Below are 15,000 nucleotides of genomic sequence, written 5' to 3' on the forward strand. Positions count from 1 at the left end.
AAGCTAGTCCTTCTCCATATATGAAAGATTAACGAAGTGATCTTCTTTTTCTTAGGGTCGTGTTCACACAACTTGACTGATCTTCAAGGAAACTTCGCGAGTCCGAATTATCCATCCAACTACCCAAATGACCTGAGCTGCACCTGGTCTATTACTGTAACACCAGGCAGCTACATTTATTTGCAGTTTTCTAACTTTTCTCTGGAAGATGATGGAGAAGACTGTCGATATGACTACGTGGAAGTATCTGACCCAAACTATCCATCGGGCTCCATAAAAATAAAACGCTGTGGAAATCAAAGTCCTTGGTGTGTCTGGAGCATGAGCAATGCCCTGCACCTTCGATTCGTTACTGATTTCTTTTTTTCAGCTTCAGGCTTCATGGCACATTATGCAACTTACGGGAATACTGCCAGCGGAAATTGCCTGTCTCAAGGTAAGGAAATAGTCACCGAGCATCTCCATGAATGCAAACAGATTTTGATAAGCGTTACGAAGAGTCTTCTTACCCTTCTCCTCAACTTTGACATTACTTATATCTAGAAGTAGCAGTAATCAGAGATTAGGGAGTGTGTTTGAGCTGCCTTCCTTTCGTTCAGATATTCAGATCTATTAAGTGTTTAACATTTGACTGAGGATAGTAGTCTTGCATGAAATGCCAATTTAATGTAAATGCATCACAAAAACAGTTTGATGTTTGTTTGTTTTTTGTGTAGAGGTTGTGTTGGTTTTTAAGTTTAACTTCACATTTACCTGTTCTCTGTGTTCTATTTATCCAACCATTATCTGCTAGCAGAGGTTTCAGAATCGATACTATTGACGAGGGTAGACTTTCATATACCGGACTAAAATGGCGCAAGACAAAAGAATTGTTATACCGATTAGCAACTGCGTACGAACCAAGCACGAATTGAAGAAATTAAAGAAAACAGCACTAACTACACACTAATTACACAGCTTCCCGAAGATTTGATAAATAGCGTCAGTTATACTTGTTGCTATTGTAGTTTCCTTCCCAGCGGTGACGATGTCACGAAAGTGCTCACATTGGAACTACATTCTTTTCTCGGATTGAGCCAATCACAGCTCCAGTTCCATTTTCTGGAACTGTATCGTGCGACTCGACCAATAATACCTCTCGTTTCATCAATGCGCTCGATCACCACAAATATGCAGGTCTGTTTTTGTATTTTCAAAGCGAATAATGGTATTATTCAATATTTTTATTGACTTCAAAATCAAGTTTTCCTGTACGCGCAATTTCACGTATTCTCAACTGCCATTATGTGCGTAAATAGAGCCGAAACCATAGTAAACAAAAGTCTAGTCAAAATCTGACCGCGCCTGTAGGAAACCTAGGTAGGCTTTCCGTTACGGTAGAAAGGCTTTCAAGGCTTTCTGTTTCGATAGATGAGATCCCTAGGTCAAAGCACAGATTCTTTCTGCTGCCAGTAACCCGGCAAATGCACAAATAATTTCCAGTACTAGTTATGACGTTCCATAGATTTCGTTTTTAATAACATCGAAATCTCCGCAAAAGCGACTTCACTTTTCATTTAGAAAAATGCTCTTGACAGAGCGAAAGCATAGGACATGAATCAACTGAAAATCTCGTAAAGTTGAGAATGGTTTTCAGCGTTCAGTGGTTTTATTATTGACTTCGACCAGTTATAATTATTGCAAAGTACAAACCTCGACTACAAGTTGTCAATGGTTTGACTTTTGAGATCACTGATAATAATAACATCTCATTGGCAATAACACAGACAAAAAACATACAAATGGCTATCTGAAAAAATTAGTCGCCCGAAAACATTGAACGAAAGATGAACAGTTTTTACTACACTTACCTTAAAAGTTTGCGATTTTTTTTTCGTAAGGACGAGAATTGTTGTGACGGAAAGTATTTCCAATGCTCATCTGTTGAAATCGTGTTTACTTTGGAAAGGAGTTGTTGCTATTCGCGACAATTTGCGTCATCTCATTCTCTTGTAAACTTCACCCTAAACTTGCAAACGCGAAGCCAGTCAGGATGAAAGCCGTCTGGATTTCGCTTGCCTTTTCTTCAATAAATTGAAAAGTGTATCACCAAAAAAGGTCAAGCCCGAAAGATTTATCACGTCTTATGTAAATAGGCTGATTTTTCAACACAAGATAATGTAGTTTCTACGTAGTTTTTATATCATGCATTCTGTTCTTTAACTGTATTTAACAATTAGATTATGAGCTCGAGATTTCTATGAGGTGATAGCTGATGAGGCTGAAGTCCGAATCAACTATCACCTCATAGAAATCGGGAGCGAATAATCTAATTGGTTCAGTGGAATTCTTACTAAAATTTAGTTCAAGTAACGGTTTCCAATTATTTCTTGACGTATTATTAAACTTTGCGCCTAAAAAAGATCGCTCGGATTGAATTCCCATTTAAAATCTAAGTTGAGAGCGCGAGCGCATCAGCTTTTTCAATAATTTCAACTTTTTTGAAAGTCGAGAAACCGTAAATGTCCCTCGTTTAGACTTCTCAGAAATTTAATTACCATTTGCATCCAAATTTTCCTCAAAAACTTTGGAAAATTGAAAAAAACGTCGTTATTTCCAAGACAACCTCCAGCCACTGCACACTAATGGCTGTTATAGTTCACCACTGAATTTTCTCCGATTCTTATTGGTTTAAATTGATCACGTGACGCGATAGTGTTCGTCCGCGGAGAGACACTATCAGCCCATAGTGCCCGTCCAAGGAAAATACCCGGATGGATAGTAGTCGTCCGCTGAAAAAACAGTTGACAGATGTACGCTATTCTTTAGCCAATGTACGCTGCGAATTATTGACGTTTGTGACAGCCTGTACGCATGAATAAATATTTGATTGATCTGCATTAAGTGGGTTTTGACGCGCGGAAGAAAATATAGTGGTGAACAATAAAGACAATAGAGTGTTTATGTCTCGGAACTATCCGTCTGATTGTTGCCCCTTGGAAATTTGATGTTCTTAAAACTAGAATATTTGTTTTTTAAGAACATCAAATTTCCGCGGGGAAACTATCAGCCGATAGTTCCTCGACAGAAACACTCTATTGTTTAAATAGTGTTCAATGGCTCAGCCAATTGCATTAGTATACAGCATTAGTAGTATTAGTATACAGCATTTGCATTAGTATACTAGTAGAATTCTACTAAAACTAGTTATCCATGAAACTAGTTGGACGGCGGCAAGTTGAGTGTGTTTCCTTCTTGTCCGTTAGAATACTTCTCGAAACATGGTCCCGGATTAGGATGAATGTCTACAAATATCGTAAGATCTTTTGCTGATACATGATCTCAAGTTTAGCCCTCTTTACTCCAGCTGACAAATAGGCCTTCGAAGCTTGTTTGTACGAGAAAAGATTCTTGGTCGAAATGTATCTTGATTGAGTAGTAAGCACCTTTCCAAGTTCTGTTTGTGATGAATGAAGTTGTTAGCCGTCAAACAGAAACATAAGAAGTTGAAGAAAGCCAAGAGAAGATATAGTAATTTCTAATTTGCTGTGGAGCTTTAAGTAGAAGCCGCCATCTTTTTTTACCCTACTGAAATATTGGATGGAATTAAATGGTTCGTCGGCTCGTTCGTGAAATTCAATGTTTAAAGAATCAGTGAGGTATACCTTTGAGTGGCTGGGCGGCCCGTCGGTGAAATTCAATGTTTGAAAAACGAATGAGGTATATCGTTGAGTGACTCGACGGCTCGTCGGTGAAATTCACTGCTTAAACCAGGCTTTAGAAAAGGTTTCCCAAAGCATAAGTGAGAAATTTGATCGGTATGTGATGATTTACAAAAAAAAGAGAAGAAAGACAATAGTTTCCTGTCTTTTGTTTTCGTTCCACACCTCTTCAAGAAAATGAGCAAAACTCTGGACAGTGTGCGTAAATGTCAACCAATGACAATATTCGTTCCGTGATTACCCCTGACACTTTTTCGCCACTGTAAGTAAATGCAAGTAATTTACTTTTCGTTATATTACGATGGTTATTGCTCTATTTGACCCTGTTATGAAGTATGCCGAGAGGCCCATTACCTAAGAGTAAGAACCCTATTGACACTTTTCTGACGCTGATGGGAGCTGATGGACTCTTGAGTATACTACTCATTCTCAGGCATATTTCTTATTTTTCTGCACATAGATATTGATGAATGCACTTCGGGTTCTCACAACTGTAAGCCTCTTCTGGCCACTTGTAGTAATTCAGCGGGGTCTTTCTCTTGTGCCTGCATTCAAGGATATTCAGGAGATGGCGTCACATGCTCAGGTGAGATTAACGTTTCTTGGTTTCAGTTCTCACTAGATACGTAGCTTTTCAATAACTATTTTAAACTAGATCAACGTGTAACATTGAAACAATTGTGTATAAAGCTAGCATTTGGGATAGCGGATAACATTCAGAGAAATCACCTTTCCCTTTGCGATGACATTACACAACATTATCTGATTCTTTACTGAGAGATAAGTAATTTAAGTAAGTTAGATTGCTCAGGTGGGATGCACGCGACATTGAACCATGAAATAGGACTGAAGAAACTCACACCATGAGTGCATTACGAATGTGCACGACTGCGATCTTCAAGCCACTTGTACCAACACAGAAGGGTCTTTTGAGTGTTCATGCAATCAAGGTTTTTCTGGAAATGGTACATCGTGTTCAGGTAACATTTTATGTACATTGAAATGTCTGGACTCCAACAATCTTGACCATCATCTTCATATTGAAAATTTCATCGTCATATTCTGGTGCTTAGGGCGACGACCTTGCATTCGTATGTGCATTGAATAATACTTCTCTATGAACCATGCATGACTATGTCCATTTCCATTGTTCCATTGTGGTGATTTCCCTTGCTTTTTATTATTACAGATCTGACACTGTTTCGCCACTGTAATTAAATGTCCAGAGAACAATAGCCATTCGGCGCGATGATTATCTTTATCGTCACCTTAAGCACTACATGCAGTCATCGCCATGTTCATCGCCATTACGGTCGTTGCTCTTACGAATTGTTGCCACTAACATTAAGACACTCATCCTTATTGTAACATCATAGACCCTTTGCATAAATGGCGCCCAAATTTGAGTAACAATAATGTATACAACCTTATGCCTAGTTTTCAAAAGTCGGGAAAATCCGAGACGATCGGGGATTTCGCAGTTTCCCGACCATCCCAGATTTTGCCGACTAATGAAAACCACAAATCGTAGACATCCCGATAATCTGGGATGGTCGGGGACGAATCGGGAAAATAGAAAGCGTTTCTATTTTCCCGACGTGTCCCATATTTTTGCGTTCGTCGCTGGGTGATGAACTCTTGAGTATACTCATTCTTAGGCATATTTCTTATTTTTCGGCACATAGATATTGATGAATGCACCTCAGGTTCTCACAACTGTGAGCCTCTTCTGGCCACTTGTATTAATTCCGCTGGGTCTTTCTCTTGTGCCTGCATTCAAGGATATTCAGGAGATGGTGTCACATGCTCAGGTGTGATTAACGTTTCTTGGTTTCAGTTCTCACTAGATACGTAGATTTTCAATAACTATTTTAAACTAGATCAACGTGTAACATTGAAACAATTGAGTATAAAGCTAGCATTTGGGATAGCGGATAACATTTAGAGAAATCACCTTTCCCTTTGCGATGACATTACACAACATTATCTGATTCTTTACTGAGAGATAAGTAATTTAAGTAAGTTAGATGGCTCAGGTGGGATGCACGCGACATTGGACCATGAAATAGGACTGAAGAAACTCACACCATGTCATATCTCACTGTATGCCTTTCATAGATATTGATGAGTGCATTACGAATGTGCACGACTGCGATCTTCAAGCCACTTGTACCAACACAGAAGGGTCTTTTGAGTGCTCATGCAATCAAGGTTTTTCTGGAAATGGCACTTCGTGTTCAGGTAACGTTTTATGTACATTGAAATGTCTGGACTCCAACAATCTTGACCATCATCTTCATATTGAAAATTTCATCGTCATATTCTGGTGCTTAGGGCGATGAACTTGAATTCGTAAGTGCATTGATTAATCCTTCTCTATGAACCATGCATGACTATGTCCATCTCCATTGTTCCATTGTGGAGATCACCCTAGCTTTTTATTATTACAGATCTGACACTTTTTCGCGACTGTAAGTAAATGTTTGGAGAACAATAGCCATTCGGCGCGATAATTATCGTTATCGTCACCTTAAGCACTATATGCAGTCATCACGTTCATCGCCATTACGGTCGTTGCTCTTGTGAATCGTTGCCACTAACATTAATACACTCATCTTTATTGTAACTTCATGTAGTGGTCAGTGCATGGGACACCCGACCCTGGGGTCGCGGATTCGAGGCCTGGCCCTCTCGCCGTTTGTTTCCTTGGACAACAAACTTCTCACAGTCTCTCCCAGCCTAAGATAGTTAACGGAGATGCTGTAATAGGGAGCTTTAGCAACGACAATGACGAAACGAGAACGTCATGTCAAAATATAAATTCGCCACGTGACTGTTTCGACCTTTTTAATATAACAAGGTAGTGGTAGCTATTCTAATATATAGATTTAGGCCAACCCTAAAAGCGGAGCTCCCTGGTTATTTATTCTTACTGTCTGTAGGGTTTGTGAAAATATAAGGTTTCGAATTGTCCGCGTTTTGATGTTTCCAGTTGCTGCTTTAATAATTAAATCATTTTCTTTGCTTTCTTCTATAGAATAATTCATTGTCTAACTAGTGAATTCCACGGTAAATGTTACGCTAAAAACCGATATCGCATGAATCAGGAAGCGATGAGTGCGACATCGGTTTTTCCAGTGAAACTTACTTTGTAATTCACCAGTTTGGCAATAATTTTTTCTTGAACCGAATGAGTTTTAAAAGAAAACAAGCACACCCTCAGCGAGCGAATGGAAAAGGACAAAAAGCCATTTCAGAGTCAACTGTCAATAGCTAGCGAATAGGAATCATGCTAAAATTAGAATCCATAAAAACAACTTTGTCAATTCAAGGTCAAAGAAGAGTTTTACTGATGTACTTTATTCCACTTTATCTCTGAAAACAAGATCATTCACATTTTTATGTATTTCATTGAAACACGCCAGGTAGGCTTGGTACAAGAATCGGCAAACTACGGCAATGCAACCAAGAAAGGACGAAGTTCAAACACGATCTGCTCCAACACTTAAATAACGTTTGGGTGCTTTAATTAAACAAACTTGTGAAAACACATGCTAGTGAGATTTCCCCCTAATTTTACGAGGTATCATTGCGAATACGTGTTTATAACATAAGGGCAAAATTTTGTTGTCACTGTCGAGGCACAACGAAAACCAGTTCGGCAAATGGATTAAAAAAGCATTTGTTCACTCGCATTTTAGAGGAAAGCAAAAAAACAAATCAACTCTTTCTTTATGTCCAAAAGAGTACAGATTAATTCCAGTTGACAATAAAAATTCGATTCTCATTCCTGAACAAAGTAAGAACCGATTAAACCAACTTTTCAAAATATGCATCTACTTTAAATAACGCATGCGTAAAAATAAAATTAGTGCCCAAGGAATGAATTTGTGTGCTAAGTATGAGCTATTACTGGTATTCTGTTTTGTCGTTGTCGTTCTCTTTCGCTCAGTCCTTTCGTTTCTGTTCTAGACATAGGTCCTCCAGGCATCATGTAACCTTATCAGAGCTTCTAAAGATATGCCAAAAATTGCAATACAGAGAAAAAAGCAGTTCTAAGCAAATTACAAATAAACACTCAGCTTTAGGTTTACATCCCGCCGATGCTTGACTTGAATAACTGCGTAGCCACCAGTGTGGACCACAGATATCATGATATGTCAAACTGGATTGAAACCAGCAAAAAATGCAGAAAGAAAACACCTTCGAAACCGTTTTCCACCTGAACACGAAAAGCGTTGACTGTGTAAGAACTTTCGTTTATATATAGTATGGCCATGTACCTGCGTTGAGCCACAGAAATGAAGCCTCGCTTATGTTCAGGTGAGTTAACCTGGCTTGAGCCTGCAATCAAATGGAAAACCAGTACCTGGTCAGCGGCCAACTTCATAAAAACAGCTGACCTCGGTGAACTCTAAGCTTGAGCCCACGATATGGTCACGCGATACTGGTTGGCGGATACCTTGTTTTGACAGGTGTATACATAGAGGGGTTGACGTACGGACGTTCATGACGTCATAGCTATAGAACCAAATTTTCTCGCATCGATAGGTTACCATATTTTCTTAACAATGGTGCTCCGCGCGCGCGGACCTCCGCTAAAATGACACTTGTCGGAACGGGACTTAATTTAGGGGAGAAAATGGGAGAAAATGAAAATATATCTTCAAGCTTGATAAATCCTCAATTTTGGATATTTCACCTTGTTGTTTTGCTTAAGACGGCAAAGAAATGGACAAAACTGAACAATGCACATGCAGAGCGTGCAAAGCTATTGTTTTTGCCCAATAAATATGCAAATGTTTGACGTTCTCGTTGCGGGCGCCTTTGTCTTTGCTAAAGCTCTCTAATCCTGCGATAGGCCAATCCGTGTAAATCCTACTATTGGGTGATGAACTCTTGAGTATACTCATTCTTAGGCATATTTCTTATTTTTCGGCAAATAGATATTGATGAATGCACCTCAGGTTCTCACAACTGTGAGCCTCTTCTGGCCACTTGTAGTAATTCCGCTGGGTCTTTCTCTTGTGCCTGCATTCAAGGATATTCAGGAGATGGTGTCACATGCTCAGGTGTGATTAACGTTTCTTGGTTTCAGTTCGCACTAGATACGTAGATTTTCAATAACTATTTTAAACTAGATCAACGTGTAACATTGAAACAATTAAAAGCTAGCATTTGGGATAGCGGATAATATTCAGAGAAATCACCTTTCCCTTTGTGATAACATACACAACATTATCTGATTCTTTACTGAGAGATAAGTAATTTAAGTAAGTTAGATTGCTCAGGTAGGATGTACGCGACATTGTACCATCAATTAGGACTGAAGAAACTCACACCATGAGTGCATTACGAATGTGCACGACTGCGATCTTCAAGCCACTTGTACCAACAGACAAGGGTCTTTTGAGTGTTCATGCAATCAGGGTTTTTCTGGGAATGGCACGTCATGCTCAGGTAACATTTTCTGTACATTGAAATGTGTGGATTCCAGTAATTTCCACCATCATCTTCATTTTGAAAATGTCATCATCATCTTCCAGCGCTTGGGGCGTTGAATTTACATTCGTGTGATCACTGATTAATCCTTCTCTAAGAACAATGCCATGACTATGTCCATCTCCGTTGTTTCAGTGTCGTGATTACCCTTGCTTTTTATTATTACAGATCTGACACTGTTTCGCCACTGTAATTAAATGTCCAGAGAACAATAGCCATTCGGCGCGATGATTATCTTTATCGTCACCTTAAGCACTACATGCAGTCATCGCCATGTTCATCGCCATTACGGTCGTTGCTCTTACGAATTGTTGCCACTAACATTAAGACACTCATCCTTATTGTAACATCATAGACCCTTTGCATAAATGGCGCCCAAATTTGAGTAACAATAATGTATACATCCTTAAGCCTAGTTTTCATATGTCGGGAAAATCCCAGATGATCGGGGATTTCGCAGTTTCCCGACCATCCCAGATTTTGCCGACTAATGAAAACCATAAATCGTAGACATCCCCGACAATCTGGGATGGTCGGGGACGAATCGGGAAAATAGAAAGCGTTTCAATTTTCCCGACGTGTCCCAGATTTTTGCGTTCGTTGCTGGGTGATGAACTCTTGAGTATACTCATTCTTAGGCATATTTCTTATTTTTCGGCAAATAGATATTGATGAATGCACCTCAGGTTCTCACAACTGTGAGCCTCTTCTGGCCACTTGTAGTAATTCCGCTGGGTCTTTCTCTTGTGCCTGCATTCAAGGATATTCAGGAGATGGTGTCACATGCTCAGGTGTGATTAACGTTTCTTGGTTTCAGTTCTCACTAGATACGTAGATTTTCAATAACTATTTTAAACTAGATCAACGTGTAACATTGAAACAATTGTGTATAAAGCTACAACAAGTTGCAAAAATAGTGGAGACACTTCACCTTCTTGGGGCGTTATTAATTTCCCTATTATCTCTCACACTGCAGCCCCCCTCCCCCCCTTATCAGTGTTGCTAGCAAGACAAAAAAATGTTGGGATAAGTAATTTAAGTAAATTACATTGCTCAGGTAGGATGCACGCAACATTGTACCATCAATCAGGACTGAAGAATTTCACACCATGTCATATCTCTCTGTATGTGCCTTTCATAGACATTGATGAGTGCATTACGAATGTGCACGACTGCGATCTTCAAGCCACTTGTACCAACACAGAAGGGTCTTTTGAGTGCTCATGCAATCAAGGTTTTTCTGGAAATGGCACTTCGTGTTCAGGTAACGTTTTATGTACATTGAAATGTCTGGACTCCAACAATCTTGACCATCATCTTCATATTGAAAATTTCATCGTCATATTCTGGTGCTTAGGGCGATGAACTTGAATTCGTAAGTGCATTGATTAATCCTTCTCTATGAACCATGCATGACTATGTCCATCTCCATTGTTCCATTGTGGAGATCACCCTAGCTTTTTATTATTACAGATCTGACACTTTTTCGCGACTGTAAGTAAATGTTTGGAGAACAATAGCCATTCGGTGCCATGATTATCTTTATCGTCACCTTAAGCACTATATGCAGTCATCACGTTCATCGCCATTACGGTAGTTGCTCTTGTGAATTGTTGCCACTAACATTAATACACTCATCTTTATTGTAACTTCATGTAGTGATCAGTGCATGGGACACCCGACCCTGGGGTCGCGGATTCGAGGCCTGGCCCTCTCGCCGTTTGTTTCCTTGGACAACAAACTTGTCACCGTCTCTCCCAGCCTAAAATAGTTCACGGAGATGCTGTAATAGGGAGCTTTAGCAACGACAACGACGAAACGAGAACGTCATGTCAAAATATAAATTCGCCACGTGACTGTTTCGACCTTTTTAATATAACAAGGTAGTGGTAGCTATTCTAATATATAGATTTAGGCCAACCCTAAAAGCGGAGCTCCCTGGTTATTTATTCTTACTGTCTGTAGGGTTTGTGAAAATATAAGGTTTCGAATTGTCCGCGTTTTGATGTTTCCAGTTGCCGCTTTAATAATTAAATCATTTTCTTTGCTTTCTTCTATAGAATAATTCATTGCCTAACTAGTGAATTCCACGGTAAATTTTACGCTAAAAACCGATATCGCATGAATCAGGAAGCGATGAGTGCGACATCGGTTTTTCCAGTGAAATTTACTTTGTAATTCACCAGTTTGGCAATAATTTTTTCTTGAACCGAATGAGTTTTAAAAGAAAACAAGCACACCCTCAGCGAGCGAATGGAAAAGGAAAAAAAGCCATTTCAGAGTTAACTGTTAATAGCCAGCGAACAGGAATCGTGCTAAAAAGAGAATCCATAAAAACAACTTTGTCAATTCAAGGTCAAAGAAGAGTTTTACTGACGTACTTTATTCCACTTTATCTCTGAAAACAAGATCATTCACATTTTTATGTATTTCATTGAAACACGCCAGGTAGGCTTGGTACAAGAATCGGCAAACTACGGCAATGCAACCAAGAAAGGACGAAGTTCAAACACGATCTGCTCCAACACTTAAATAACGTTTGGGTGCTTTAAACGAACTTCTGAAAACACAAGCTAGTGAGATTTCCCCCTAATTTTACGAGGTATCATTGCGAATACGTGTTTATAACATAAGGGCAAAATTTTGTTGTCACTGTCGAGGCACAACGAAAACCAGTTCGGCAAATGGATTAAAAAAGCATTTGTTCACTCGCATTTTAGAGGAAAACAAACAAACAAACAAATCAACTCTTTCTTTATGTCCAAAAGAAGTACGATTAATTCCAGTTGACAATAAAAATTCGATTCTCATTCCTGAACAAAAGGAAGAACCATTAAACCAACTTTTCAAAATATGCATCTACTTTAAATAACGCATGCGTAAAAATAAAATTAGTGCCCAAGGAATGAATTTGTGTGCTAAGTATGAGCTATTACTGGTATTCTGTTTTGTCGTTGTCGTTCTCTTTCGCTCAGTCCTTTCGTTTCTGTTCTAGACATAGGTCCTCCAGGCATCATGTAACCTTATCAGAGCTTCTAAAGATATGCCAAAAATTGCAATACAGAGAAAAAAGCAGCTCTAAGCAAATTACAAATAAACACTCAGCTTTAGGTTTACATCCCGTCGATGCTTGACTTGAATAACTGCGTAGCCACCAGTGTGAACCACAGATATCATGATATGTCAAACTGGATTGAAACCAGCAAAAAATGCAGAAAGGAAACATCTTCGAAACCGTTTTCCACCTGAACACGAAAAGCGTTGACTATAGTATGGACATGTACCTGCGTTGAGCCACAGAAATGAAGCCTCGCTTATGTTCAGGTGAGTTAACCTGGCTTGAGCCTGCAATCAAATGGAAAACCAGTACCTGGTCAGCGGCCAACTTCATAAAAACAGCTGACCTCGGTGAACTCTAAGCTTGAGCCCACGATATGGTCACGTGATACTGGTTGGCGGATACCTTGTTTTGACAGGTGTATACATAGAGGGGTTGACGTACGGACGTTCATGACGTCATAGCTATAGAACCAAATTTTCTTGCATCGATGGGTTACCATATTTTCTTAACTATGGTGCTCTGCGCGCGCGCGCCTTCGACGCGCGCGGACCTCCACTAAAATGACACTTGTCGGAACGGCACTTAATTTAGGGGAGAAAATTAAAATATATCTTCAAGTGCTAATGTCCTTGGTAAATCCTCAATTTTGGCTATTTCACGTTGTTGTTTTGCTGAAGACGGCAAAGAAATGGACAAAACTGAACAACGCACATGCAGAGCGTGCAAAGCTATTGTTTTTGCCCAATAAATATGCAAATTTTTGACGTTCTCGTTGCCGTCGCCTTTGTCGTTGCTAAAGCTCTCTAATCCTGCGATAGGCCAATCCGTGTAAATCCTACTATTGGGTGATGAACTTGAGTATACTCATTCTTAGGCATATTTCTTATTTTTCGGCAAATAGATATTGATGAATGCACCTCAGGTTCTCACAACTGTGAGCCTCTTCTGGCCACTTGTAGTAATTCCGCTGGGTCTTTCTCTTGTGCCTGCATTCAAGGATATTCAGGAGATGGTGTCACATGCTCAGGTGTGATTAACGTTTCTTGGTTTCAGTTCGCACTAGATACGTAGATTTTCAATAACTATTTTAAACTAGATCAACGTGTAACATTGAAACAATTGTGTATAAAGCTAGCATTTGGGATAGCGGATAATATTCAGAGAAATCACCTTTCCCTTTGTGATAACATACACAACATTATCTGATTCTTTACTGAGAGATAAGTAATTTAAGTAAGTTAGATTGCTCAGGTGGGGTGCACGCGACATTGGCCGGGACCATGAAATAGGACTGTAGAAACTCACACAATGTCATATCTCTCTGTATGCCTTTCATAGATATCGATGAGTGCAGTACGTATGTGCACGACTGCGATCTTCAAGCCACTTGTACCAACACAGAAGGGTCTTTTGAGTGCTCATGTAATCAAGGTTTTTCTGGAAATGGCACATGGTGTTCAGGTAACATTTTATGTACATTGAAATGTCTGGACTCCAACAATCTTGACCATCATCTTCATATTGAAAATGTCATCGTCATATTCTGGTGCTTAGGGCAATGACGTTGCATTCGTATGTGCATTGATTAATACTTCTCCATGAACCATGCATGACTATGTCCATCTCCATTGTTCCATTGTGGTGATTGCCGTTGCTTTTTATTATTACAGACATTCTCGCGTTCTGATCTGTCGAGGGTGACGTCATATATCGTAGTGTGAGCGCTCAATTTAAAAATAGCTGCGCAATGCGTACATGCGTGGCCTTTGCTGCTTCCTGCAAAGGTCAACCACACTTGCATCGCATCCCCATCAGCCTTTCCCTGGTACTCCTCTCCTACTTTGAACATTGTCACCTATCCATCAAATTGTTTCTATTTAGATTGTGAACCCCTCTATTATTGGTTTGGGAAATCTGCCAAGACCTCCCATCAACATAACTTCATTATAAAATTCACAGAATTTTAATGGTTTAAATATACAATTCTGATCGTGAACCCAGTGTTTCCAAATAGAATTGGCTGAAAAAGTTACTCTGAATGGGATAAAAACAATTCCAAGTCGGAACATATATATATACTAACCACCTCATCGCGAAAGGTGCACTCAACTGCCCAAGAGTGGCTAACGATCTATAGACATGACCAGGACAAAGTGTTGGACGGTTGGAACAGTCATTAACCGACCTGTCCAACATTATTATTCGTTTCATAGGATAAATCATCAACTTTACTTTAAAAACTAATAATGAAACCTAAATAGACAATACAAAAAAACAAATGAAGATACAAATGAAGATATTAGAAAATTTGTTTAACAAATTAACTTAAAGTCAAAATACACAGCGCGTTCCGCTTATGACTGAAGAATCGATTTCATTACTCAGACACCAATTGCAATCTTCGATTCGAATTTCGAAATTTAAAAGGAATATTGAAATCGTCCGACCGTAGCCTGATTCCGACCTCATTTGAAATACCGAATATTGATTGGTTTGTTGTAGTCACAGGAGTAATTTGGCACCATTTGCCTTTCACACTGTTTCACACCGCGCGAGATGATACTTGTAGAGTTCTTCGATGATTTTGACCGTAAAATGCTGACTCTTCTCGAAAAGGATGAAAGCTTTTTAGAGCGATCTTGTCGTGAAACGCCTGACGATTTTTTGAATTGTGAAAAGGTTAATTTGACTCAGTCAAAAACAATGTCTCCATTAATGGTACAAGTGCGGAAACTT

At 39.4% G+C, this 15,000-nt stretch overlaps 3 protein-coding genes across 3 annotated transcripts in view; all 3 read left to right on the forward strand.

Annotated features, from left to right (window-relative positions):
* LOC138052247 (serine/threonine-protein kinase/endoribonuclease IRE2-like) overlaps positions 1-15,000 on the forward strand; it is a 413,063-nt gene that overhangs the window by 282,847 nt on the left and 115,216 nt on the right. The gene's annotated exons all lie outside the window — the stretch shown is intronic.
* Positions 1-15,000, forward strand: part of LOC138052255 (BTB/POZ domain-containing protein 6-like) — a 246,290-nt gene that overhangs the window by 27,162 nt on the left and 204,128 nt on the right. The window lies entirely within an intron of this gene.
* The window catches only part of LOC138053990 (polycystin-1-like protein 2), a 293,920-nt gene that overhangs the window by 3,102 nt on the left and 275,818 nt on the right, over positions 1-15,000 (forward strand). Inside the window, exons 3-11 of the mRNA XM_068900513.1 lie at positions 56-436; positions 4,162-4,287; positions 5,387-5,512; positions 5,820-5,942; positions 8,648-8,773; positions 9,869-9,994; positions 10,345-10,467; positions 13,166-13,291; positions 13,603-13,725. Of these exons, the coding sequence (XP_068756614.1) occupies positions 56-436; positions 4,162-4,287; positions 5,387-5,512; positions 5,820-5,942; positions 8,648-8,773; positions 9,869-9,994; positions 10,345-10,467; positions 13,166-13,291; positions 13,603-13,725 (1,380 nt within the window). The remainder of the gene's footprint in view (positions 1-55; positions 437-4,161; positions 4,288-5,386; positions 5,513-5,819; positions 5,943-8,647; positions 8,774-9,868; positions 9,995-10,344; positions 10,468-13,165; positions 13,292-13,602; positions 13,726-15,000) is intronic.

The sequence above is a fragment of the Montipora capricornis genome, chromosome 6, assembly GCF_036669925.1.
Source record: "Montipora capricornis isolate CH-2021 chromosome 6, ASM3666992v2, whole genome shotgun sequence".
NCBI lineage: Eukaryota > Metazoa > Cnidaria > Anthozoa > Scleractinia > Acroporidae > Montipora > Montipora capricornis.